General features: G+C 49.6%; 1 protein-coding gene across 1 annotated transcript in view; it reads left to right on the plus strand.

Moving 5' to 3' along the window:
* PFKP (phosphofructokinase, platelet) overlaps positions 1 to 26,393 on the plus strand; it is a 68,979-nt gene that overhangs the window by 13,101 nt on the left and 29,485 nt on the right. The window contains exons 2-8 of the mRNA XM_073018677.1: positions 1,297 to 1,370; positions 18,680 to 18,757; positions 21,162 to 21,351; positions 23,191 to 23,356; positions 24,527 to 24,571; positions 24,805 to 24,913; positions 26,175 to 26,270. Coding sequence (XP_072874778.1) covers positions 1,297 to 1,370; positions 18,680 to 18,757; positions 21,162 to 21,351; positions 23,191 to 23,356; positions 24,527 to 24,571; positions 24,805 to 24,913; positions 26,175 to 26,270 — 758 coding nt within the window. The remainder of the gene's footprint in view (positions 1 to 1,296; positions 1,371 to 18,679; positions 18,758 to 21,161; positions 21,352 to 23,190; positions 23,357 to 24,526; positions 24,572 to 24,804; positions 24,914 to 26,174; positions 26,271 to 26,393) is intronic.

Raw genomic sequence — 26,393 nt, forward strand, 5'->3', positions numbered from 1 at the left:
CTAGTTAATCAGCAGGTCATTAGAATTCTTTGTGTTATAAACTAGATTTGAATATAAAGTAAATAAGACTATATCATATATATATGCATACGTATATGTACATATTAGATACATAGTAAACATGCATTTACCTCTAAAATATGTATCCCCAAGCTTTTTCAGCTAAATAGATATTCTCATTCAGAATTGTGAACTTTCAGAGGTCATGGTGACTCCAGCATCGCCAACCTGGCCCAGCGTAATTGAAGGTTTTTTTAAGCGTGTTCTGAGCCGGTCGCCGTCCAAGTGCACGTAACCTGCCTCTGTGTCCCAGATGCCCCTGCAGGACCAGAGTCCTGTCATTTGTGGTTTATTGACTGGAAGCATCGCTTGCTTCATGGCCCACGAACTGCAGCATCTTTAGTCCTGACAGCTGTTTCTGAAATTTAACTTTGCGGAGGAGGAAGCTTGGTGCTGTCAGGTGTGTTTGGGAGCAAAGGCACTGAAGGCTCAGGTGCTCCTCATCCTTAAGCAGCAGCGCTGCATGGCTGTGGGGGCAGCCCTAGTGCCTTTTCACTCCTCTCCCGATGGGCCTGAGCTCGTTAGCCACGACAGCAAGACAGACGCTCCAGGTCCAGAGATGGTTCCAAGACACTAGTGACTTCAGCTCCCCCAAATGCGTCTGCAGTGGAGAGCGAGATGGAGGCTAACAGACTTACATGATGATGTATTGTAAACAGACACATATTGTGATACATTGTAAACAGACTTATACATTGTATAACACTGTTCTTCTAAAGGGGGGCCTCCCTTTATCTTCATGAGGTATGATTATTTGTAATACACTGGCTTATTTTAACTTTACTGATCATAACATTGCATGACTTGTTTTCTGTTGAAGCCCATTGCCTGTTGTTTTTTACGTTGGTAGTTGGTGATGCGATAATCCATTTTCATCTCCTTCTCAAATCACACACACACAGAATTTGGCTAGCTGCAAATAAACACCTATTCTGTAGTTTGTTTTGCAGTTGGATGGAGTGGCCTACAAATTCGTATCAAGTCCCGAGAGTGATGTTTTGAACTGAAAGTACCCTGGGCTCTTAGATTCAGCCTGGGCACAGGGGCACCTTGCATTATGTTGGCTGTTTCTTTTAGTCCTTCTCCTAATCCCAGAGGAGTGTGTGTACCCATTTCTCATATTAGGAGATGAGGCATTGAGAGGTTACGAAACGTACACATGGTCATGAGTAATTAGTGGCAGAGCCAGAATTGCCCCAGGCTCTTTAGTGACTATTGCTCCTGTTTCCACTGCAGGTATGAACGCTGCCGTCCGTGCTGTGGTGCGCATGGGCATCTACGTGGGGGCCAAGGTGTACTTCATCTATGAGGTCAGTGTCTACCCCACGCCCCCGTCACTCTTCCTTCCACCTGCCCGGAGCCCTGCAGGCACCAGCGCTCACCCACCCCTGCCTCCCCCTGCGGCGGGCAGGGGAACCAGGTCCTGCCAGCCAGGGCCTTTCCTCAGCCCACAGGAGCCCCTGGTGGGGGCCGTTTACATAGGAGGCCATGCCCCCTGGTCTCCAGGGACAGATGCCTGGTCTGCAAATTTTTTGTTAGGCAGCAAGGGGAGAAAGGAGATGAGAGGGAGCCCAAAAAGCTCTAAATAATTTATTTATTTAGACAGAGTCTTGCTAAATAATTTATTTATTTAATTAATTATTTATTTATTTAATTATCTGTCTAAATAATTTATTTATTTAGACAGAGTCTTGCTCTGTTGTCCAAGCTGGAGGACAGAGGCATGATCTTGGCTCACTGCAACCTCCTGGGTGCAAGCAGTTTTCTGCCTCAGCCTCATGAGTAGCTGGAATTACAGGTGCCTGCCACCACGCCCAGCTAATTTTTTTGTATTTTTAATAGAGAAGGGGTCTTACCGTGTTGGCCAGGCTGGTCTCAGACTCCTGTCCTCAAGCTGTCCACCCACCTTGGCCTCCCGAACTTTTGGTATTACAGACGTGAGCCATTGTGCCCGGGCCCCGAAAGGCCATTTTGATATCAACTTCCTGGTGTTGATTGATAGGATTAGAGGTCAGCCAGTGATCTCTGCTCGGCTGTACTGGTTGATCAGTTGTATTTGTCTGAGGCTCTGACTGCTATAGAGGTGATTAATTAATTTCCAATGTAGCCTGAATTTGAACACGCATTTAGGGAAATGGGGAAAAACAGCGACTTTGAGCTTTTCATCATTTGTATAAAATGGAAACGATGCCTGGTGTCTGTTGATGTCTTAAGTATCAGGAGGGACTCCCTGGCTGCCACTTTTGAAGCCCTGGCAACTTAAGACTAAAAAGTATTTGAAGGGAAGGCACGAATATAGTTTGGATCACAGTACTGATTTCAGAAATTATTAGGAAAAATATTTAATGTTTAAATTTATAAAACCTAGCTTTAAAAATGAGAAGAAGATATTTTTGTAAATCACTTAATGCCTCCAAAATGGCTATTAGTGTTTTAGTCTGATTTCCCTCAGTATGACGTATGCAAAAGACCAGAAGGAAATAAACACATATTAGGAAAAGTATAGCAAACATGCTCTGTATACTGTGTTTTTTGTTTACGACTATATCGTGGCTTTTCGCTATGTAGATTCCATGACTGTTGCTTTAACTTATTTTTTATTTTTCTGAGAGAAATCTCATTCTTGTCCCCCAGGCTTGAGTTCAATGGCTTGGTCTCGGCTCACTGCAACCTCCGCCTCCCAGGTTCAAATTATTCTCCTGCCTCAGCCTCCTAAGTAGCTGGGATTAAGGTGCCTGCCACCATGCCCAGCTAATTTTTGTATTTTTTAGTAGAGACAGGGTTTCACCATGTTGGACAGGCTGGTCTCAAACTCCTGACCTCAGGTGATCTGCCCGCCTTGGCCTCCCAAAGTGCTGGGATTACAGGTGCGACCCACTGTGCATGGCCGACTGTTGCTTTAAATGTCAACATACTGTCCCATTGAATTGATGTCTCATCATTTGTGATGGACCCTGTATTCTACCATTCCCTTGGTATCGCATTATTTAGCTTTCTCCCCGTTTTTTAAGCTATCATAACAATGCAAGATCTATGTTAATAGAGCGATTTGATGTTTTGTATTAGTTAACACTTTGGTCCTAATATCGGGCACTGACTGAGCTGAAAGGGGCAGTCATCATGATGGTTTGCGATGCTTCTGGCCTAAGGGATTCCTGAAACCTGTCCAGCCTCGTCCCAGCCCTGCGCAGGGAGCGCAGCACACTAGCTCCCCGTGACGACGCTGTGTGCGGCTGGATGTGGCTGCCTTCTGGGCACTGGCACGATTCCCCTGTCTGCTTTCTAAGCCCTGTTTCCCTTTGGTGAAATGGCTGCTGCTGTTATTCTTTGCTCATTTGTGTGTGTATCCATTTGTTTATCATTTGCTGGAAACAGTTTTTTATTTTTTATTTTTTTGTTCGCTTTTATTAAACTGGTTATGTGGTTATTATTTGTATTTATCCGATTTGGGCAATTTTAATGGTGGGTCTAACTGTAGCATTCCCAGGCTGTTGTTTTTTTCATTTCATATTTGGACCTTTTTAAGGTCAGATTGCCCTCGTGAGTTTCCCTGCCTGGGCCCTGGCCCCAGTGGCACCTGTCCTTTGCTCAGGGACGTGGAATGAGCACGGTAGACTCAGTCTCCAGCATAGTCCTCCACCCGGTCCCCAGCACAGTCCTCCACCCCTCTCCCCAGCACAGTCCTCCACCACCTCCCCGGCACAGTCTTCCACCCCCCTCCCCAGCACAGTCCTCCACCCCCCTCCCCAGCACAGTCCTCCACCCCCCTCCCCAGCACAGTCCTCCACCCCCTCCCCAGCACAGTCTTCCACCCCCTCCCCGGCACAGTCTTCCACCCAGTCCCCAGCACCAGTCCTCCACCCAGTCTCCAGTACACTTCTCCACCGCCTTCCCCAGCACAGTCCTCCACCCAGTCTCCAGCACAGTCTTCCACCCAGTCTCCAGTACACTCCTCCACCCCCTTCCCCAGCACAGTCCTCCACCCAGTCTCCAGTACACTTCTCCACCCCCTTCCCCAGCACAGTCCTCCACCCGGTCCCCAGCACAGTCCTCCACCCCCTTCCCCAGCACAGTCCTCCACCCCCTTCCCCAGCACAGTCTTCCACCCAGTCCCCGGCACAGTCCTCCACCCCCTCCCCGGCACAGTCTTCCACCCAGTCCCCAGCACAGTCCTCCACCCAGTCCCCAGCACAGTCTTCCACCCAGTCTCCAGCATAGTCCTCCACCCCTCTCCCCAGCACAGTCCTCCACCCCATCTCCGGCACAGTCTTCCACCCCCTCCCCGGCACAGTCTTCCACCCAGTCCCCAGCACAGTCCTCCACCCAGTCTCCAGCATAGTCCTCCAGCCCTCTCCCCAGCACAGTCCTCCACCCCCCTCCCCAGCACAGTCTTCCACCCAGTCTCCAGTACACTCCTCCACCCCCTTCCCCAGCACAGTCCTCCACCTGGTCCCCAGCAGTCTTCCACCCAGTCTCCAGCACAATCCTCCACCCCCCTCCCCAGCACAGTCCTCCACCCCTCTCCCCAGCACAGTCCTCCACCCCGTCTCCAGCACAGTCTTCCACCCCCTCCCCGGCACAGTCTTCCACCCAGTCCCCAGCACAGTCCTCCACCCAGTCTCCAGCATAGTCCTCCACCCCCCTCCCCGGCGCAGCCCTCCACCCCCCTCCCCAGCGCAGTCCTCCACCCCCCTCCCCAGTGCAGTCCTCCACCCCCTCCCCAGCACAGTCCTCCACCCCCTCCCCAGCACAGCCCTCCACCCAGTCTCCAGCACAGTCCTCCACCCCCCTCCCTAGCATAGTCCTCCACCCCCTCCCCAGCACAGTCCTCCACCCAGTCTCCAGCACAGTCCTCCACCCCCCTCCCCAGCACAGTCCTCCACCACCCCCTTCCCCAGCACAGTCCTCCACCCCCTCCCCAGCACAGTCTTCCACCCAGTCTCCAGCACAGTCCTCCACCTGGTCCCCAGCACAGTCTTCCACCCAGTCTCCAGCACAGTCCTCCACCCCCTCCCCAGCACAGTCTTCCACCCAGTCTCCAGTACACTCCTCCACCCCCTTCCCCAGCACAGTCCTCCATCCCCCTCCCCAGCACAGTCCTCCACCCCCCTCCCCAGCACAGTCCTCCACCCCCCTCCCCAGCACAGTCCTCCACCCCCCTCCCCAGCACAGTCCTCCACCCGGTCCCCAGCACTCAAATTTGTACACAGACTTCCAGAAGAGGCCGTCACCTGCACCTGACACCAGCCAGCTTGGTTTCTGCTGCTGCTGCAGTGTATACATGTGCATACACTGAATACCCTGAATTTGTTTCCTTTGCCTTTTGTTTTTTTTGGGGGGGGTGAGAGAGAGGGTGGGTGTGATCTGCCTTGGACTTTGGGAGACGGTACCACACCCTTCCTGAGAGCTGCTCTTAGTACAGAAATGTGGTTTTAAAAACTGTTTGGGGATGGAGTATCCCGAGATGAGTTTTTTCTATTATAATTTGCAAAATGTTTTTAAATTCATGAGACTTGTAGTTCACAGAATGTTTCCCAGGACACCTTGTGATTTTCGTGGCTGCTCCTGTTCCCGCGGCCCTGACGCTGTTGTGTGTTGAGTGGAAGGAAGTCCCCTCACAGAAGTGGCGGCCCGAACACTCACAGGGACTCTGGGTGCAGAGGAAAGGAAGGAAGTGACTTCTGTTATTTCACAGATAAACCAACTCATCTTAGTTCACTTTCTCCATGTCACCACTCAGCATTTTCAGGGCCAGGAACAGCGTTAGACCCCCGACCCCTGGCCTCCAGCCAGGTGTGGGGAGTGATTTACCCCCTCAGGACACTCACCCGTGTGTGATTTACCCCTCAGGACACTCACCGGTGTGTGATTTACCCCTCAGGACACTCTCTGGTGTGTGATTTACCCCTCAGGACACCCACCGGTGTGTGATTTACCCCTCAGGACACTCTCTGGTGTGTGATTTACCCCTCAGGACACTCTCTGGTGTGTGATTTACCCTCAGGACACTCACCCGTGTGTGATTTACTCCTCAGGCCACTCTCCGGTGTGTAATTTACCCCTCAGGACACTCACCGGTGTGTGATTTACCCCTCAGGACACTCTCTGGTGTGTGATTTACCCCTCAGGACACTCTCTGGTGGGTGATTTACCCCTCAGGACACTCTCCGGTGTGTGATTTACCCTCAGGACACTCTCCGGTGTGTGATTTACCCCTCAGGACACTCTCCGGTGTGGGATTTACCCCTCAGGACATTCTCCCGTGTGTGATTTACCCCTCAGGACACTCTCCAGTGTTTGGAGCGTTTTTGGATTGTCCCATTATTGAAAGGATTGTCCCTGGAATGTACTGGGGAGAAGCCAGTGATGCTGCCACACCGTCTAGGATGGACGGGATCACACCCCACAAAGAACGGTCCGGACCCAAACGTTGGCAGAAGCAAGGCCGAGGGACTCTGCACTAAACCAAGGGCACGCTGGGTTTGGTTTCAATGTTGTTAGTTGAGGATGGGTGCAGGGAGTGAGGCTGAGGGGACTGTGAGCGCCTAATCTTGGATGCAGTCACTGGCGCACTTTAGTCTTTCTTGATGTAAGGTTTGTGTTTTTGTGGCAGTTGTCGGGTGTCTGATTTTTATTGGTCACCGTGTGCTGTAGTCGCCCATCTGTTTCCTGGTGGGATTGAGATGTCCTCAGACCTGTGCCTGTCTGCGTGGCAAGTGCCAGAATTAAGGAGTTGGTATGGAACACACTGGGAGGCCTACCCTGGAGGCCCTGGGCTTTCTCTGCTTTTTGTTTCATTCTTTTTGAGACAGAGTCTTGCCCTGTGTCACCAGGCTGGAGTGCAGTGGTATGATCTCGGCTCGCTGCAACCTCCACCTCCCAGGTTCAAGTGATTCTCCTGCCTCAGCTTCCTGAGTAGCTGGGATTACAGGCATCCGCCACCACGCCCAGCTAATTTTTGTATTTTTGGTAGAGATGGGGTTTCACTCTGTTGGCCAGGCTAGTCTTGAACAGCTGACCCCAAGTGATCCACCCGCCTTGGCCTCCCAAAGTGCTGGGATTACAGGTGTGGGCCACCTCACCCGGCTCGTAGGCCCTGGGCTTTCTTTGGAGGTAAACCCCATTTGTTCTCTCTGTCTCAGCTGGGAGGGCTGGGGCTCTAAGGCCCATCCATGTGACTCCATGGCCGCAGGTGCTCTCTGGACGAGGTCTGGACAGCCTCGTCCGGCGGGGATCGTGCCTCTTCCTGCCCCTGCCCTCGGTGGGGAAGGCGGGGTTCTGACTCAGATCTCATTTCCTTTAGAGAAATTCAAGGAATTTCTGCAATTCCTTTGCTGAGATGTGGCCGAAATGAATCCTTGTGTGCAAATGGTGTTTTGGGGAAATTCTCATTTTTATGATAACTTTTCTAGTAAGTGGCTCTTTCGAAGCTGTCTAGGGAGCAGAGCCGAATGGACTATTTATTAATTTTGGCACAAAGAATAATCAGGCTTTTGGAATTATCTTACTGAGGGAGATAGGAGCAGCCTGGGGATCGGCTCATTTGAGCCCAAATTGCCTCTCTGACACCCTCCCCACCCGCCCCAGAAGGTGGGAAATCCTTGTGAACGGGTCCTGTTCCTCACCTCCCTCCAGAGGTAGCCCAGGCATCAGCCTACCTCTGGGCGCCTTGGGAACATAAATTCTCATGGACCCTCAGACCGCCAGGACTTTGTATGAGTGGTGGGTTCTTTACCCAGTTGTAGCAGTAAGTGTTGAATCCATTTAGGGTATCATCATTTTGCTGTTACAGATGTAAAAATCAAACACGCTAAAATCTGCGAGTGTTTTCCTAATTGGGCAGCAAAGTCCCGGCTGATCTGGAGCGTGTTACATGGGGGTGATCCCATCTCCCAGCCGAGGTGGCGCCTCCCACCTCTCTCTGCAGGAGTGGGTTTGATGCCGCACACACTCCCAAGGGCCCAGGGTAGAGGTGCGGTAACACACACAGTGACCGCTCCTACCTCTCTCTGCAGGGATGGGCTTGATGCTGAGCACATTCCCAAGGACCCAGAGTACAGGTGCGGTAACACACACTGCTTTTTAAAACATTTTTTATTTTTAATTATTATGAATACATAATAGTTGTACCTATTTATGGGTTACATGTGATTTTCAAAATTTTTTTATTGAAGTAAAATATGCATATATCATTTAACATCTTTACCATTTGTGGGCATAGAGTTCAGTAATAGTAAATACATTTACAGTCTTTTCTTCCCTTTTATCTTTTCTTTTCCCCACCCCTCCCCTTCCATACCTCTGATAATTGCAGTTCTCTTCTCTATGAGATCAACTCCGTTGGCTCCCATGTGTGAGTGAGAACAGGCAATGTTGTTCTTTTTATGCCTGGCTTATTTCTTATTTCTTTTTCTTTTTTTTGATACAGAGTTTTGCTCTGTTGCCCAGGCTGCAGTGCAGTGGCACCATCTCAGCTCACTGCAACCTCTTCCTCCTGGGTTCAGGCAATCCTCCTGCCTCAGCCTCCTGAGTAGCTGGGATTCCAGGCACCTGCCCCCATGCCTGGCTAATTTTTTGTATTTTTAGTAGAGACGGGGTTTCACCATGTTGGCCAGGCTGGTCCCAAACTCCTGACCTCAGGTGATCCTGCCCGCCTGTGCCTCCCAAAGTGCCGGGATTACAAGCATGAACCACCATGCCCATATGCCTGGCTTATTTCACTTAACGGTAAAGCACTTTCATCCCCATTGCCACAAATGACGGGGTTTTCCCCTTTATGGGTGAACAGTGTTGTGTTGTGGGCACGCACCACGTTTTCTGTGTCCATTCATCCACTGACAGGTGCTGAGGCTGATTCCACGCTGGGCGGTGGTGATCAGGAGTGAACATGGGAGTGCAGAGGTCTCTCTGTGCCGATTCCCTTTCTCAGGGTATATACCCAGCGGTGGGGCTGCTGGCTCGTGGGGGAGTTCCAGGCGTGTCATAGTCTCATACAAGCATGTGACGCATTATGATAAAATCGGGGTAATTAGCATATCCATCACCAAGATCGTCTCTATGTTAGGAACATTCCAGTTTTACTCTTTTAGTTATTTTGAAACATTATACATTATTATGTATACATTATACATTATATATGATATGAATTATATGTGTATTATACATATTATATACAGTGTTATACATTATGTGTACATTGTTATGTATAACTTTGTTGTATATTATTATTATTATTTTTTGAGATGGAGTCTCACTTTGTTATCCAGGCTGTAGTTCAGTGGCGCGATCTCAGCTCACTGCAAACTCTGCCTCCCGGGTTCACACCATTCTCCTGCCTCAGCCTCACGAGTAGATGGGACTACAGATGCCTGCCACCATGCCCGGCTAATTTTTTGTATTTTTAGTAGAGACAGGGTTTCACTGTTAGCCAGGATGGTCTGGATCTTCTGACCTCGTGATCCACCCGCCTCGGCCTCCCAAAGTCCTGGGATTACAGGCGTGAGCCACTGCGCACGGCCTATTATGTATTATTAAACATTATTATACATTATTAACTGTAGTTCCCCCATAGTGTCACTCACCCCTGGATTTTATCCCTTCTATCTCAAACTGCCTTTACGCCCCCCTGCTCACCACTACTTTTCTCAGCCTCTGGTAACCATCATTCTGTTCTGTGTCTCTGCAAAATCAGTTCTAACTCTGTCTTCATGAGATCAATTTTTTATTTAAGCTTTAACGTATGAGTAAGAGCATGCAGTATTTGTCTTTCTGTGACTGGCTTATTTCACCTAATTTCTGCCTGTTCCATCCATGTTGCACTAAATGACAGGATTTCATTCTGTTTTATTGGCTGAATAATATTCTGTTGTATATCAAGATGTGGAATCAATCTAAGTGACCATCAGTGGGCGCATGGATAAAATGTGCTGTATATACGCAATGGAATATTTTTTCAGCCGTAAAAAAGCCTGCTTTTTAAAATCCCAAGCCTTCTGCGTCCTGGTGTGCCTGTCAGTCCCGGGTTTTGGGTGAGCAGTCGTGGGCCTGCAGGAAGTACTCTAGTGACTGTGGACCCATAAATCAACGTTTTGTTTCTGTGTGCTCATCTGTGCAGTAGAAATCATGTGTGCCTTCCTGTCTCCCTGGTAGAAAGGACTTGGAGAAGTCTTGAGACTAACGGGGCAGAGGCGTTGTTTGACTCCTTGTCAGGGATGAGATGTGCACGCCTTTGACTCCGTGGGTGTGTGACCAGGTGGGGAAACGGGGTCTGCACCTGCACACATCTGTTCGTAGGTGGCTCTGCATTGAAGAGGCCCAGCCCCGTCCCTGGCCTGCTCTCCAGGTCATACCCACAGGCTGGGCCTCTCTCTGAGTCTCAGGCTATGGCATCTGGGGCTGGGCAATTCTTGGTGGGGGTGGTCCTTTGAACCACAAGATGCTGAGCAGCACCTCTGCGTCCACCCACCCCATAACCACGGCAGTCAAAGATATCCTTACATCTCCAACATTGGCGAATGTCCTCTGGGGGAAAAAAATCACTCTTTTTGGGTACCATTGTTCTAGACCTATTTGGGCTCGAATTGAGAGGATGTTATGTTTTTTTTTTTTTTGAGCATGACTCAGTAATGTATCCAACAGATTTTTTCACCTATACTCTAGTTTCTAACCTACAGCTCTCTAGGTTACCAACAGACCAAAACAATTAAACAGGTTACCATTAATTAAAGGGGCTTGTTTTTTCCTTTAGTAGTGCATGTGTGAAGAAAGTATTAATCTGGAAACAGTGGCATTTCTGCTGAAAGCCTGGCCTTGATCGACTGAGCCCTGCTGTCTGGCCGCTGCTTGCGCTCCTGTAAACCTGGGCCAAGCCTACGTGTGAGGCATGCCAAGCCTTGGGCTCCCTTCCAGGGAGACTCGGGGAGGTTTGCCAGTTAACCCATTCTTTTCTACCTGGTGAACCAATTGTTGGTTCTTTCTTTTTTCTCTGAAGCTAAGGTTTTTCCTTAGAAGCCTACAAATGGCTTTTTAGTTTCTTGGAGATGATGATACCAAGTATATCAGATGCTTTGACCCAAAGGCCATGCCCAGGATAAACTACTCTGGCTCTGGTGGGTCAAAACCAGGCTGGGGCAAGTCAGTTGGTTAACCCAGGGCTGCCACTGTGGCTGCAGAAGAGTCGACTCCTTGCATTTGGTTTCATTCATGGATTTAATATCCTGTTGTTGAAGATTTTCCTGCAGAGTTAAAAAATTGTTCATCTTATTATAGTTCTTCAAATATGACTCACTTAAGATTCTTGCCGAGCACCGTGGCTCATACTTGTAGTCCCAGCACTTTGGGAGGCTGAGGCGGACGGATCATTTGAGGTCAGGAGTTAAAGACCAGTCTGGCCAACATGACGGAACTCCGTCTCTACTGAAAACACAACAGGTAGCTGGGTGTGGTGTAATCCTTGGAAGGCTGAAGCTTGAACTCAGGAGGTGGAGGTTGCAGTGAGCCTAGATTGCACCACTGCATTCCAGCCTGGGTGACAGAGCGAGACTGTGTCAAAAAAGAAAAAAGTCTTTTATCTTAATTTTTTGTTTGTTTGTTTTAAAGTTTGGTTTTAAAGTTTGTCCGCTCTGGACAGCTGTTTGTAAACATTATCAGAGCCATCTTTGTCGTCGTCCACACCCTAAAGAAAGGCTAGGAATAATTCTGATCATTTTATCAGCTAGTTCTTTCCATGATTAAAAACAACACATTCAAAAGGTGTCAGATAAGTGATGCCTTTTTATGTTGAAGGGATAACGGGTGTTGGAACAGCATCAGCATCCAGCCTCTGGTCTTCCTGGATGTGCCACCACGGAGCCTGTGCCACCCGCCCCCTCCCCCAAGCTCAGCTCAGGTGCCCAAGGGTCTCCATCTCCCCACACCCCCTGGTCAGCAGCTCTGTCCCTGCACCCAGACTGGCCTACCCTTCTGAGCTTGAAATATCAGCATGTGATCTTAGCTACCCTTGTTTCAGCCCTGAGCATTACAGCTTGACTTACTATACCAATACACAAACCATTAACTTATCAATGAATTGATTGGCATCATGCTTCCCCTCCTTAGTTGGTCTCATGGAGGTAGAGAGTAGGATGATAGAGAGCAGAGGCTGGGAAGGGGGTGTGGACAGGAGGGGTACAGAGAGGTGGACGGGTGCAAACATATGCTTAGATAGAAGGAGTAGGTTCCAGGGTAATAGCAGAGTAGCCTGGCTGTGTTAGCAACAGCGTATTAACATATTTCAGAGTAACTGGGGGAGAGGACTGGAAATGTTCTGAATGCGTAGAATTTAAAAATACCCAGGGTGACAGACACCCCAGTACCCTAATCTGGTCATTACAGGTTCTGTGCGTTCAACAAAGACTCACATGCACCCCACAAATATGTAAAATAATATGTGTCAATAAAATTTAAAACATACGGGGGAAAAACCTTTCCCTTCCTGATAGAAACCCTTCGTTTGCCATAGGAAATATTTCTTTTTGGATAAAATGAACCTCCTGCTTTTACAATTTTTTAAAGTGAGAAATCTCACACTTGGGACCCAAAATAAACACCTTTTCCCCAGAAGTGCTGCTGCCCCCCTGTCTGAGGAAGAGGGTGGAGGGGCCTCTCCTAATCCAGAGGATTCCTGAGCTCCTGGGATGTGTGGATGGGGGTGGCTATGGAAAGCAGTTGGCAAGACAAAGAGCAGGTGACAGCACTGGCCCTGACTTTTGGGGCTATGTCTGATTTTTTTTTTGTTTTTAATTTGTCTCACCCCTGCCATCCCTGAGTGTGGCCCTTGCCTTCCCCCAACGGTGTTGAAAGACCAAGCAAGTTTGTCCACATCCCATTCAGTCACATCTCTTTGATGTTTTAAACATAACTATTTCTGCCTGTTAACTTCCTTGAAGTGAAAACTATTTAGCCACTCCATTTCTGTCTAAAAATAAGCGATGCTTGAGCACAGCACTGTGCAGTTTCTTACGTGTGGCTGTTCCCGACCTGACTCTGCAGGGTCTTGACCAGAGCCCATGCCTTCCACTAACACGTGTGTGTGCTCACCGAGCTAGCTGACTCCCAGAAGGCCAGTTCAGGCGGCCTGGGTCTGCTCTGCACTCCCTGCCTATTGCTGGAACATTGTCCAACAAAATCGACGCATCCAGGCTGATGGTAACCACAGGAACAAGCATTGTCTTTTATTACATGTTTATACGCCAGCCAGGTCCCATGCTGAATTCTTCGTGTATGATCTGCCTTCATCCCACCACCACGTACGCCATTGCCCGTGGCTTCAGACAGTCTGGTTCCAGTCAACATTTCAGACTGCAGAAGAGCGCCATCTCCCTTCACCGCCACCTCCCACCACTGTGCTCAGCTGAATGAGCCTCCGGGGGGTCTTAGCTATAAGGCCACTGCCGGGCCAGTGCTTGGAACTCTCTCTCTACTGGGCAGGAAGGGTGACCGGCTTCGCTCCTGCTGGGGCTGTTGGTTGTACAACTTACCTGGAATTGTGCACTCTTAGCTTTGGCTTAAAGAAATCTGTGATGCCAGGGGGCTAAATACATCATGCTGTTGCCTTATTGGTCTTCCACAGAAGCAAGTGCAGGACCATACGATGGTGTGTCGTGTTCTAACCTATTTCAGAATTTTACAGTTGACTGAGTCTCCCAAGAAGAAATCCTGAGGCTGCTCTATAGAAATTTTCTATCAAGTAATGAAATCAGTGAGTGTGCTTTGCTGGGGTGATTGGTAGGGTCTCTGGACAAGAGCGTTCCTTCAGAGTCTTGGTGGGCAGGTGAGCAGGGCTTGGGGTGTGTACTGGCGCGGGGCTGTTTAATCTCAGGCTCTGCCTCTGAATTTCCTAGAGACAGGATAAAACCACAATTCCTGGCCTTTGAAAACCATTGAGATAGTGAACTTCCTGCCGCCTCTCTTTCATGCACACCTAGTTTTGAACGCTGGTGTTTCCTGAGTCTAAGCCTAGATAGCCGTTCGGAGCTGACCTCTCTGCATGCTTGCTCTGAATTCTAGAGGAGAAACACTTTAATTTATTAAGGAATGTTGTAGCTTTAGGTTCTGTGGGGGAGGAAGAAGGATTAAACTAGGGAAAGCTTGATTCTGTAGGAAACAAAAAAAAAAATAGTAGGCCCGGCGCCGTGGCTCACACCTGTAATTCCAGCACTTTGAGAGGCCGAGGCGGGCGGATCATGAGGTCAGATCGAGACCATCCTGGCTAACACAGTGAAAACCTGTCTCTACTAAAAATACACACACACAAAAAGCCAGGCATGGTGGCAGGCGCCTGTAGTCCCAGCTACTCGGGAGGCTGAGGCAGGAGAATGGCGTGAACCCAGGAGGCGGAGCTTGCAGTGAGCCGAGGTCGCGCCCCTGCACTCCAGCCTGGGTGACAGAGCGAGACTCCATCCCCCCGCCATCCCCCCCCACAAAAAATTAATATTTACTCAGAAGCAGCAAAGCCCATAAATCTCTAAATGCAGTAACTATGTCTGCAGGAAGCTGGCGATAACATTATCTGGAAGACACTTTTAAAGTCTGTTATCTCCAGTAGCTTATTTTCTTCTGGTAGTGGGAACGTTCACCATTTGGAGTTAGTTGAGTGAAGAATTCAGGAAATCAGATTGGAAAAAGCATTATCTGGTTGAGAAGACACATGGGCCCATCCAACAAGCATTCTGAAAGAAAAAGCCTACTGCTGTCACACAGCAGCATGATTTCCCTTTGTCTGTAACTTAAAAAAAAACAATACATCTGAGATGTCCGAGAAAGCCACCCATAGGTGAACTAGCTTACTCCATTTATGATGGATTCAGTGAATGCCTACAAATTCTGGCCAAAACCACCTCTACGTATGGAACAATCTCCTACCTGGTTAGAAGACTGTGGTTATTTTGGCACGGCTCAAAACAATATTGAATAAGTTACAATGACTTCAGAGCCTGTGGCATGTTCTTAGATGTGATCAAATGACTCAGTGTAAAAATTCTATCGGACGATGGATCCGATGCAGCCAACAAGGAGCGCTAAGGTTCATCTTGTGAGTCAGGGTCCACAAGACAGAGAGTGTTACTTTGGCCAGAAAACTGAGATAAGGTTAAAGGTTTTATGTTCTGTTTTTCCTATGTGAGTCATAAAACTGGCTTGGAAGGCAAATTCCAAAAGGGTGTTTTAGGAAACGTTTGGGCTTTGGCTGTAGTAAGATAAATATTCAGCCTTCGAAGAAGACTTCAAAAGAGAAAACTCATCTGAATTTCTACGTTGCAGTACGTTTGGGCAAAATGAGTCTTCCTAATTTAGTAATATCTTCCTTGTTGGTGAAAGACAGCTTAGAACTGCGGTTGGTGGTTACTTTTCACATGTTCCATGGGCATCGTGACTTTGCAAATTAAAGAATGAGTCATTTCCTAGCAACTTAGCTCATGCATGCACTAAACAGGCAGCTTTGGAGGCGGCACTCAGAAAGTCCTCCCTTTTAATTTTTTAATTGCTTTCTTTGCCATATGCATCTATGCAACACAAAATAATGAAATTATTTTTAGAGAACGTTTTACTTTTCAAAATGTTGTGGTCTGCAGAGCAGTTTTCTTATTACTCTAGAAGCTAGGGGATTCGTTACCATGTTTGATTAAATCCGTATTTAAATTCTGCAAACTCATGCAGGGAAAGGCAATTGTTTGGTTCCCACTATGGCATATTAAGTAGTAAAGTGCCGGGTGGCGGTCGACTTGGAAGCAGCGTCTGGGATAGCGCGTGCTCCAGGAATACTCTGAAAGCTGATGCCGTGAGGGGTGCACGGTTGACTCCTGGGCCTGAGATGGCCTCAGGATGCTGCAGCAGCCTTGGTGGCATCCTTTTAGCAGGGCAGCAGCTGGGACTGGGGCCTTCCCCTCAGTCTCTTTATTTACCAGAAAACTGCATGCACAGAAATGACCGCAGCAGCTCTGGGTGTGGGAATTTAGAGCTGTCCGTTTTCAGTTTTGCCAGAGCCCCAGGGTTATGGCCACTCCACATCCCGGTCCACCCAGGGAGGTCCTGGTTTCTGCTGTGGTTCAGGCCTCATCATGGGCCATCTTTTCTCTCCTCCTGAGATGTGGGCTTGGAGGATGGGACGTCGTCCCTCTAAGAAGGGTCCGTTTCAGCATGGTGGTGCAGGCTCTGACTCTTCGGCCCAGGTCACATGCCTGCCCCCCGAGCTTCATGGAAGTGAATCTGGAAAGTCAAGATCACCACAGATGGCAGTTTGTTCAGCGTTACTCCCAGACCTGAAGAACGGGGTGCTCTGTTGTGCGCGCAGCATGAAGCATAATTCTTAGCAGAAACCTGGGAGTTAGGGGTGGTAGAGATCACTAAAAATGCAACCCCAAGGCTAGGTTATCTCTTTATTTATGTATCCACCCACCTACCCTCCTACCTATTGTACTTCAAATATTCTAAGGAATATGTCCTCCAGGAGTCACTCGCGGCTTTGCATGTGGCCGTCTGTGCCTGGTGCGTCTTTGTGTGGACTAGAGCACCCGCAGCAGGACAGAACAGAAACGGTGCCTCCCAGGGTGCCCTGTGCAGACAGGAGGCCTGCGTCCGACCTCACACTTGCTCACCCTCACCCTCCAGGGGGACAGCTACACTGGGCTCATCTGCACTGCAAGAGAAATCTGTTTTCAGAGCAAGGGGAGACAATAATAATAATATAATCCCTCGAGTGAGACTGGGCTATGTTTAGAAGATGTTTCACTGCTTTACCATGGAGGTAGGGGCCTGGTGATGAGCAGTGCCTATACCAGCCTGTGAGCCAGTGGCTGGGTGGCTGGGGGAGTCTCAGGAGGTGCAGACGGGGCTGCCATCGCTGAAATGAACCAGCTCTGCTTTGGGTTCTGTTCCATTCCAGACTGTTTTCTCCTTTCTTGTTTATTACATGTATGACACTAAATTATAAACACACACGTGGCCAGGCGTGGTGGCTCACACCTGTAATCCCAGCACTTCAGGAGGCCCAGGCAGGCAGATCACTTGAGGTCAGGAGTTGGAAACCAGCCTGGCCAACATGGTGAAACCCTGTCTCTACTAAAAAAAAATTAAAAAAAAAAAAAAGCCAGATGTGGTAGTGTGTGCCTATAATCCCAGCTACTCCGGAGGCTGAGGTAGGAGAATCACTTGAACCCAGGAGATGTAGGTTGCAGTGAGCCAAGATTGCACCACTGCACTCCAGCCTGGGTGACAGAGCAAGACCCTGTCTCAAAATAAAATAAACATATATGTATATATAATGTCTGTGATGGAAATTTACATTTATAAATATAAGTATACAAATTGGCCAGCTATCAAGGTGCCTGCACTATTGATTAATTTATATACAGAACTCCGTAATCTATGAATCATTTCCTTTTTAAAAACCTTTCTTCCTTTTTTCTGTCCTCCTGACCCTCACTAAGGAGGGCTTATGAATCCAACAATAATCTATTGTGAACTTTCTAAATCCCTAATAGTTATTCCTTCTTAAGGTTAAATCCTGTGAAAAGCGAGTTACATAGATGAAGGTACCAATGGGCATTGCTGCATTTCCTAATCTTGTATATTCTGTGGAGAAAAAGATGGGGATGCATTTAGCATTGAAAGGTAATCATCCTTGGGGTTCTTCTATCAATATGTCCTCACATATTGATATCTGATTCCCTAATGCAGTGCAGTGTCAGTAATGGAGGATAAGGCAGACAATTATTACTCGGCTGTGCTGTTTAATAATATTTAATATATATCTCAAGTGGCCCAGGTTGCCTTGGCAGACGGAGCCCCTGACAAAATGCTTGTAGGTCCTGTGGTCGACAACACTGTGTGCCTGTGAGTTTGTGCTGAAGTATGATAAACACGTTGGGTGAACGTGACCCCTTTCAACCTCTCGGGAAACACAGGGCCATAGGAGAATGGCTTGATTCCTTGTTGCACTCTCAGGCTGAGTCTAGGCAGTAGGGACTCGGTGTGAGGACTTTCCCACAATTCCCTGCTTTCCTCCGGCGCTGGGGCAGAAGTTCCCGTTACTAGGGACTCGGTGTGAGGGCCTTCCCACAATTCCCTGCTTTCCTCCGGCGCTGGGGCAGAAGTTCCCGTTACTAGGGACTCGGTGTGAGGGCCTTCCCACAATTCCCTGCTTTCCTCCGGCGCTGGGGCAGAAGTTCCCGTTACTAGGGACTCGGTGTGAGGGCCTTCCCACAATTCCCTGCTTTCCTCCGGCGCTGGGGCAGAAGTTCCCGTTACTAGGGACTCGGTGTGAGGGCCTTCCCACAATTCCCTGCTTTCCTCCGGCGCTGGGGCAGAAGTTCCCGTTACTAGGGACTCGGTGTGAGGGCCTTCCCACAATTCCCTGCTTTCCTCCGGCGCTGGGGCAGAAGTTCCCGTTACTAGGGACTCGGTGTGAGGGCCTTCCCACAATTCCCTGCTTTTATCCAGCACTGGAACTGCCCTGTCCTCTGACCAGCGGACGCTCAGGATCTAACATTCACTGTTATTTTTCCCATTTTATATAGTTGAAAGATCACTTCCCATTTAGTGAAGTTTATCTCAGTTTTAAAGGATTCTCCCTTTCTCCCCTTAGGGCTACCAGGGCATGGTGGACGGAGGCGCGAACATCGCGGAGGCCGACTGGGAGAGCGTCTCCAGCATCCTACAAGTGGTGCGTATTGGGCTGCTGTCCACAGGGTTCTCTGAGTTGGAGACTCTTTCATGTGTAGTAAATTCCCAGAACACTTGAGCTCAGATCCGTTGATAAATAGAGATTATGTGGACAGAACAGACTGTGAGAAGCTCTTTACTTGTGGTTTGATCTTTAGAAATGCATGTGTTAATCTGTGACTCACTTTGAGTCTTTGCTAATAGAAATAATCCAAATCGGTGCCTTCCCGCTGAAGACACTCGTGGGGCCCACACCTTCCTGCTGGTCTCAGGCTCTCTCTGCACTGGGCGCCTCCTGATTTCTGCCACATCGGAAGGGAGGTGGAGGGAATTTTGACAACCATGGAAGTTAGGTGGAGCAACATTTGCAAAACATCAGGACGCTGTGGGCTGAATTCACACAGGGGAGCGTTTCCATTCTGTGGTCGTGATTGACGTAGGAAGACGTGAACAGAGGGCTGAAGTGTGTGTGTGTATCAGTGAGTTTGTGTTTCTGCATGTGGTATATGTGGTGTGTGAATCTCAGTGTGTATGTAACTGAGTTTGGTGTGTGTCTGTATGTAGGTGTGTGAGTCTGAGTATGTGTGGTTTGCCCGTGTGTATGTGTTAACTGTGTGAGTTTGTGGCTAGTGAGTGTGTATCTGTGTGTGGGATGTGTGTATATGTGGTTTCCTTGTATGTGTAGGTGTGTGTGGTGTCTGTGTGTGTGTGTGCTGTGTCTGTGTGTGGCGTGCGTGTGTGGGGTGTGTGTGTGTATGTGTGGGGTGTGTGTGTGTGTGTGTATGTGTGTGTGGTGTGTGTGTGTGTGTGAGCGAGCGAGCGAGGGAATGGGAATGGCACCCACTCCTCTGCAGTCCAGTTATCCTGGTTTCGTTCCCAAGTTGCAGCCACCTCTTTTGTCTTTTTGGTGGGAGTTTCTGGGTTGCTGACTCTACCTCCCATCATGCTGGCTCTCATGCTGCCCCCTGGCTTTTTGTCCGGGCAGAGTCTGGAGAGCACCCCTGCCCTGCTCTGCGCCCCTACCCTCACCTGCCTCGGGGACTGGGTTGTAAGTGGTCTCGGTCACACTTGGTGCCGGTGACACAGGATCGTGTGGAGTGAATTTCAGTTTTTATAACCTTTTCATAATGGTTTGACAAATTAAATGATGGTAGGTTTCATGTAAAAATATAAACTTTTCTGGGATTTGGAATACTAATAAGTCTCCATATGTGAAAAGGAGCTGTGTGCATGTACCATTGGTGTATTGAAACACACACTCATGGGCCAGGTGCGGTGGCTCATGCCTGTAATCCCAGCACTTTGGGAGGCCGAGGTGGGCGTATCACGAGGTCAGGAGATGGAGACCACCCTGGCTAACATGGTGAAACTGCATCTCTACTAAAAATACAAAAAAAAAAAAAAAAAAAAAAAAAAAAAAAGCCAGGCGTGCTGGCGGGTGCCTGTAATCCCAGCTACTAGGGAAGCCGAGGCAGGAGAATGGCATGAACCCAGGAGTGGAGCTTGCAGTGAGCCAAGATTGCACCACTGCACTCCAGCCTGGGCGACAGAGTGAGACTCTGTCTCAAGAAAAAAAAAAAAAAAGAAACAGGCAGTCACATCAATGCAGGGGTTTCCTGGGAGCTGCCTGCAGACCGAAGTCAGGGAGGGCCCTTGCCTCCAGCGTGGAGACAACCCCTGCTGCGCTTATGAGCACCTTGCTTGATGAAGTCAGCGTGCGTTTAGGGATCCAGTCTGGATTGGAGTTTGTTGGTGCATTCATGATTTTATTTAAATGAATCCTGCATTTGTCAATCCCATCAATTCTTAGTTTTTGGAAAACCAAGTGTGATGAATCATGGTCTATGTCCCCTGGAAGTCTGGATGAAATAATTTAAGTTCCTGAACATGTAGCTCTTTAAAAGGGGCAGCGGGTATGTGGTGCAAAAAAAATCCCCTTGGCCCCAGGTTCCTGCTGGTTTTACCTGTAGGTGCTGTAAGGGGAGACTGTAGGGAGAGCCTGGCCACTGGTCACGCCACTTCCCTTGTCCTGGCCGGTGTGCTTGGTGGTCAGTGGGTTCGTCTTTGGTTCCTCGTGCATCTGGTTGAACTCACTGGCCGGTGCTGGGGCGGCTGCTGTGACCCCACAGGCTGGTTCCTGCTCCATGTATTTAACTGATGGCTGCTGTGTGTCTGGCTCCTCCCCTCCCTGGCTCCTCCTGGTGTGATGCGCCTGTCTTTGTGGAATGCTGGTCTGGGACTAAAAACAGGAAAATCATAGTCTTTCATAGCTAGTTACAGATAAGATGAAAATGAGAAAAACGTAAATTCCAGCACCCCCTGTTTATAGTCAGCCTGTGTGTGCCATCCACCTGGCTTTCTGTCATGCTGTGAGGAGATGAGTAAGCTGGTGTCATCTTTCCCAGGGCGGGACGATCATTGGCAGTGCGCGGTGCCAGGCCTTCCGCACGCGGGAAGGCCGCCTGAAGGCCGCCTGCAACCTGCTGCAGCGCGGCATCACCAACCTGTGTGTGATCGGCGGGGACGGGAGCCTCACCGGGGCCAACCTCTTCCGGAAGGAGTGGAGCGGGCTGCTGGAGGAGCTGGCCAGGAATGGTGAGTGGACGCCGAGTGGACGCCTGCTCCCGTGTCCTGCGGGTTTTTGTACTGTTTCAGAGCTTTGGAATGGACATGTTTCCCTCTTCACTGCAGCAGAAGCACCTGTTCTCACAGATCTTCAGGTCACCATCTCAGGACTTTTTATGATCTCAAAACACAACAGCAGCAATCATAAGAATGCTAGTAATTTAACCTTACCATGTGCCAGGCACCCTTTGACCTTTGACACAGATAGTTTTATGGAATCCTCAGGACAGCCATCCAAGCCAGTTTTTAGATCATCCCATTTACAGATGAGGAATCAAACAGCCACTCAGCTGTGGGGTGGGCCAGGTCCCCAGCAGCCTGGGACACCAGCGTCTGCCTTTCAGCCCTCACACTGTATCTCTCCAGCTCGCTGGGGTCCCTTAGAACTGAAGTTCTCACAAGACTTTATTTATTTAGATACATTTCTGCCAATACATCATCCGGTACCACCTTTGACACTACTTAGGAAAGCGTTTCTGAGAGTCCTGTGTGTATGTAGGTTTTTTGGTTTGCTTGTTTGGAGACGGAGTCTGTCTCCCTTGCCCAGGCTGGAGTGCAGTGATGCAATTTTGGTTCACTGCAGCCTCTGCCTTCTGGGTTCAAGCGATTCTCCTACCTCTTTCTCTTCCTCCTGAGTTGCCAGGATCACAGACATGCACCACCACACCTGGCTAACTTTTTTTTGTATTTTTGGTAGAGACGGGGTTCCATCGTGTTGGCCAGGCTGGTCTCGAACTCCTGACCACAGGTCATCCACCCACCTCGGCCTCCCAAAGTGTAGTTTTTCTCCCTTGAAGCAGTTGTTATGTAATTTCAATGCAATATTAAATATGACCAGGGAAGCATATTGTTTAATAGCAACTTGATGAGAGGCGGCTTTTGAGGCAAAGCAACTGTCTCCAGGCTTGTGAACATCCTTGTAGGGGACGGAGAACGCTGCCCGCTGGAAGCAGCCAGGCCTCACAGTTCTTGCTTGTCCACGTCATCCTGGTCTGGCACAGCCCACTGAGTGTACAGAGCAGGACGGCGGCGACGAGTCCGGGCCTAAGCTTGCCCCGGCCCTTCGATGGTTCCGACTCCTTTTATGCAGAGCTGCGCAGCCGAGGTCTGTCCTGAGTGCGAGGTAGATGCCCGCCCACGATCCAGCTTCCCACAGATGCGTGAGAAATCAGTGTGAAGATGGCCTAGTGTCTTAGATTCTCAATTCCGTAATTGTAACATAGCCGTGTCCAAAGCCGTGTCATTCTCGGAAGCTGTTGCCAGGACATACTGAGATTTTTGTTTACCAATTGCAAATGTGGATCCTTTCTTTTATTTTTCGAATCCACTGCTCTTGTCTAAGTGCCAGGTGACAGCGCCCATTGTGTGTAACTGCTGCCAGCTTTGTCTGGCTTCTCTTTCCTTAACTATGCAGAATCCGGTTGCATTGAGTTCTGAGGAAATAAAGAATTGACCCGGGCAGTGGCTCACACCTATAATCCCAGCCCTTTGGGAGGCCAAGGCAGGACAGTCTCTTGAGCCCAGGAATTTAAGACCAGCCTGGGCAACATAAGAGTCTGGCTCTACCAAAAAATTAAGAAATCAGCCAGGCATAGTTCTAACTTCTCAGGAGACTGAGGCAGGAGGATCGCCTGAGCCCAGGAGTTCAAGGCTGCAGCGAGCTATGATGGTGCCACTGCACTCCAGCCTGGTCAACAGAGTGAGACCCTGTCTCAAAAAAATGATAATACATAAATGATACCAGTAACAAATCAAAGAGTTTAGAGTGTTTGTTTATGGTGGTTGTGTTGCTGTTTGCTCCCCACGCAGGCCAGATCGATAAGGAGGCCGTGCAGAAGTACGCGTACCTCAACGTGGTGGGCATGGTGGGCTCCATTGACAATGATTTCTGCGGCACCGACATGACCATCGGCACTGACTCCGCCCTGCATAGGATCATCGAGGTCATTGACGCCATCATGACCACGGCCCAGAGGTAAAGCACTCAGAGGAACCGGCGGGAGGCCACGTGGGGCCCGATGTGTGCCCAGCTCAGATGTTACCACGGTCTCTAGAACATTCTGCAGATTGGGTGTCCTGGTGCTGGCTCGTAACTTGACTTTTAGGAACTATTGCCAGAAAATTGTTCTCTAGTCTGCTTTCCATTTTTAATTTTAAAACGTTCCTTGTTTTTAACATGATGATAAAAGAAAGCTGTTGATTAGAATTTGAAAGGAAGAAACAAAATAATAATTTTCTGAATGTCCTATCCAAACATCTCCGGAAGGAGTGGCAAGAAGTAAACTGTGGTATGGATTTTCCACACCACTCATTAGAGATGTGGCCAGCGATGTCCTGCCCTGTGTAACCTATGGATTCACAAAGTGTGGTGGGGCCACAGCATTTGATCTGAGGTGCTCTAGACTCGGCGGATTATCACTAATGACTCTGGGGCACCCTACAATTTCTAAAGCAATTTGCATGAAAACCATGTGAAATGGTAAATAGAATAAGGGTCTCCCCTTTAAGGACGAGGTGCTTGAGACTGAGAGAGTGCTGAATCCAGTCCCCGGTGTGGCACTTCCCAGTCCTCTGTGTGTCCTGTTCCCAGTGACGCCTCACTGGACATTCTCACTGCGTGGGCGTGAACCCCACAGTTGGTGGAAAATCACTAAGTTGGAAGGCTGCTCGGAGCAGTTGGATTTTTCCATTCCCTGGGAAGACCTAGTCTCTGGGCGTTAACCACTTAGTGACACTGGCACGCACTTGTTTCCCTGGGAGAGATCCAGCCGTGGCTCTCAACAGCAGCCACCGACTGTGCCCAATAGAGAAGGTATCTGGGAAGGAGCCCAGCACAGGGCTTGGGAGTGTGAGTGTGTCCTGGGCACAGGCAGGCGAGGTGTCAAATGTGCAACTGGAGAGCGCAGAGGTGGCTCAAGTCATTTTCCTCCCAGGAGTCTGGAAGGCTACTGCATAGCGTTTGCCTTAGTAGCAAATGAACCATTTTTGAAGCCTAGGTCCTTGCGGGCCTCCTGGCTAACTCGGCTGTCAAAGCCCCTTCTCTCTGCTTTCTGAGCTGTGTCCAGGGCTGAGTGGGTGAGTGGGTGCTCCCTGTGTTTCTCTGCTTTCTGAGCTGTGTTTGGGGCTCCCTCTGTTTTTCTTCCAGCCACCAGAGGACCTTCGTTCTGGAGGTGATGGGACGACACTGTGGGTATGTACCTGCAGTGGGTCCAGTGCCTGCAGTTCGGGTTGGGGACCCTTAGCGTCATCTCCCCGAGGCTGCACCCCACATCCTGAGTGCTCCCGTGGAGAGTCCTGGAGGGGCTGGTGCCCCGCTTCATACCTGGCATTAGATCTGCCCATCTGTCACTGAGTGGGGTGCCTGGGGTACCCTCATGGGAAGGATCCTTCTGGGGTGTTGATGCTGTTGCCTTGTCCACATAGGTACCTGGCCCTGGTGAGTGCCTTGGCCTGTGGTGCAGACTGGGTATTCCTTCCGGAGTCTCCGCCAGAGGAAGGCTGGGAGGAGCAGATGTGTGTCAAACTCTCGGAGGTAATGTGGATCCTGTGGCCGTCGATAGCGGGCGATGCTGGCTGCATTGCTTTAATCAGGATCCCAAGTGGGACGGCATTGTAAGCAAGTGAAAATATTTCTCTGTCTCCAGTTTGTCACACTTTGTATTTCACTCTATGGACTGTGAGCGTGGGGCATGTTTTCCTCTATGAAGGCTGAGACTCAAGGCAGAAGAGGTCTCATTTAAGACCTGAGTCTGAGACAGAGTGAGCCTGGTTAGAATGCCCCCTGTGTGCCTGACTCTGGCAGGTGGACTTCAGGCACTGTTGGCTCCAGGCTCCACACAGCCACCACTACCATTTTCTACGGGCGGGTCTTTAATTCGGGGCTTTATAGAAAGCGAATCCATTGAGGATGAGTTAATCCACATCGTGGAGTGGTCGCCGTGTTCCTTTCATGACCTCTTTAGGCTCACGTGACCGCTGTGAGCATAGGAAGGACAATGGGAACAGCAGCCATGGCGGCCCAGCAGTGCAAGGCCTTTCAGGTGCAACTGTGGCCACCAGAACCCACTGTGTGGGCCCTGTATTCGCTCACACTGTGTTTTCTGTCCCGCCTCTCTGCTGCTGGAGCCTGTGCGCAACAAAACTTCATCCCAGTGGCCAGGCTTCGGGGCCTCCCCTGGGAGGGGCCAGGGAGGAGTGGTTTACAGGGAGGTGGCAGGAAACTCTGGAGGAAAGCAGAAAGCATGAGTGCACGAGGCGCCTGTGGGGAGTCCATCTCTGTGTCCTTCCCCTTGGGAACCCCTGTCAGTCACACCAGCGCCCTCCACCGAGGGCTGGCTGGGGGCCACATTTCTGTCTGTGGTGGTGATATGAGCTCCCAGTCCCAAAGAGCTCTCTTCCAGTGAGCCACAGCTGTCCTGCCCCTTCACCCCTGCCCTTTCACCCCTGCCCCTCACCTCACCCCTACCCCTCTCCTTACCCCTGCCTCTTCACCCCTGTCCTTTCACCCCTGCCCCTCACCTCACCCCTGCCCCTCACCTCACCCCTGCCCCTCACCTCACTCCTGCCCCTCACCTCACTCCTGCCCCTCCTCTCACCCCATCCCTCCCTGCTGTCATCCAGAGCACCTTTCACCACCTTCTGATGTCATTGGGAAGCAGCTCTTAGGAAGCTGGGCAAAGATTCCTGCCCAGAAAGAGGCTAGTTCAGTCCGAGACAGATTTCTGTGGTTTTGTTGCAGTTGTTGCTAAGAATGGGATTAGGAATTTGAGAGCTTTAATTTTCTGTGTCTGCAGAACCGTGCCCGGAAAAAAAGACTGAATATTATTATTGTGGCTGAAGGAGCAATTGATACCCAAAATAAACCCATTACCTCTGAGAAAATCAAAGAGGTGAGTGCGTGCGGCTGTTCCCTTTCGCTTGGTTTGTGCCTGGAAGCAGGGAGGTTAGCATCATGGGCAGGCTTGGTTTAGAACACTGAATTATTAACTTTTTATCCTTGATATTTAAAACAT

Source organism: Chlorocebus sabaeus, chromosome 9, assembly GCF_047675955.1.
Source record: "Chlorocebus sabaeus isolate Y175 chromosome 9, mChlSab1.0.hap1, whole genome shotgun sequence".
Classification (NCBI taxonomy): Eukaryota; Metazoa; Chordata; class Mammalia; order Primates; family Cercopithecidae; genus Chlorocebus; species Chlorocebus sabaeus.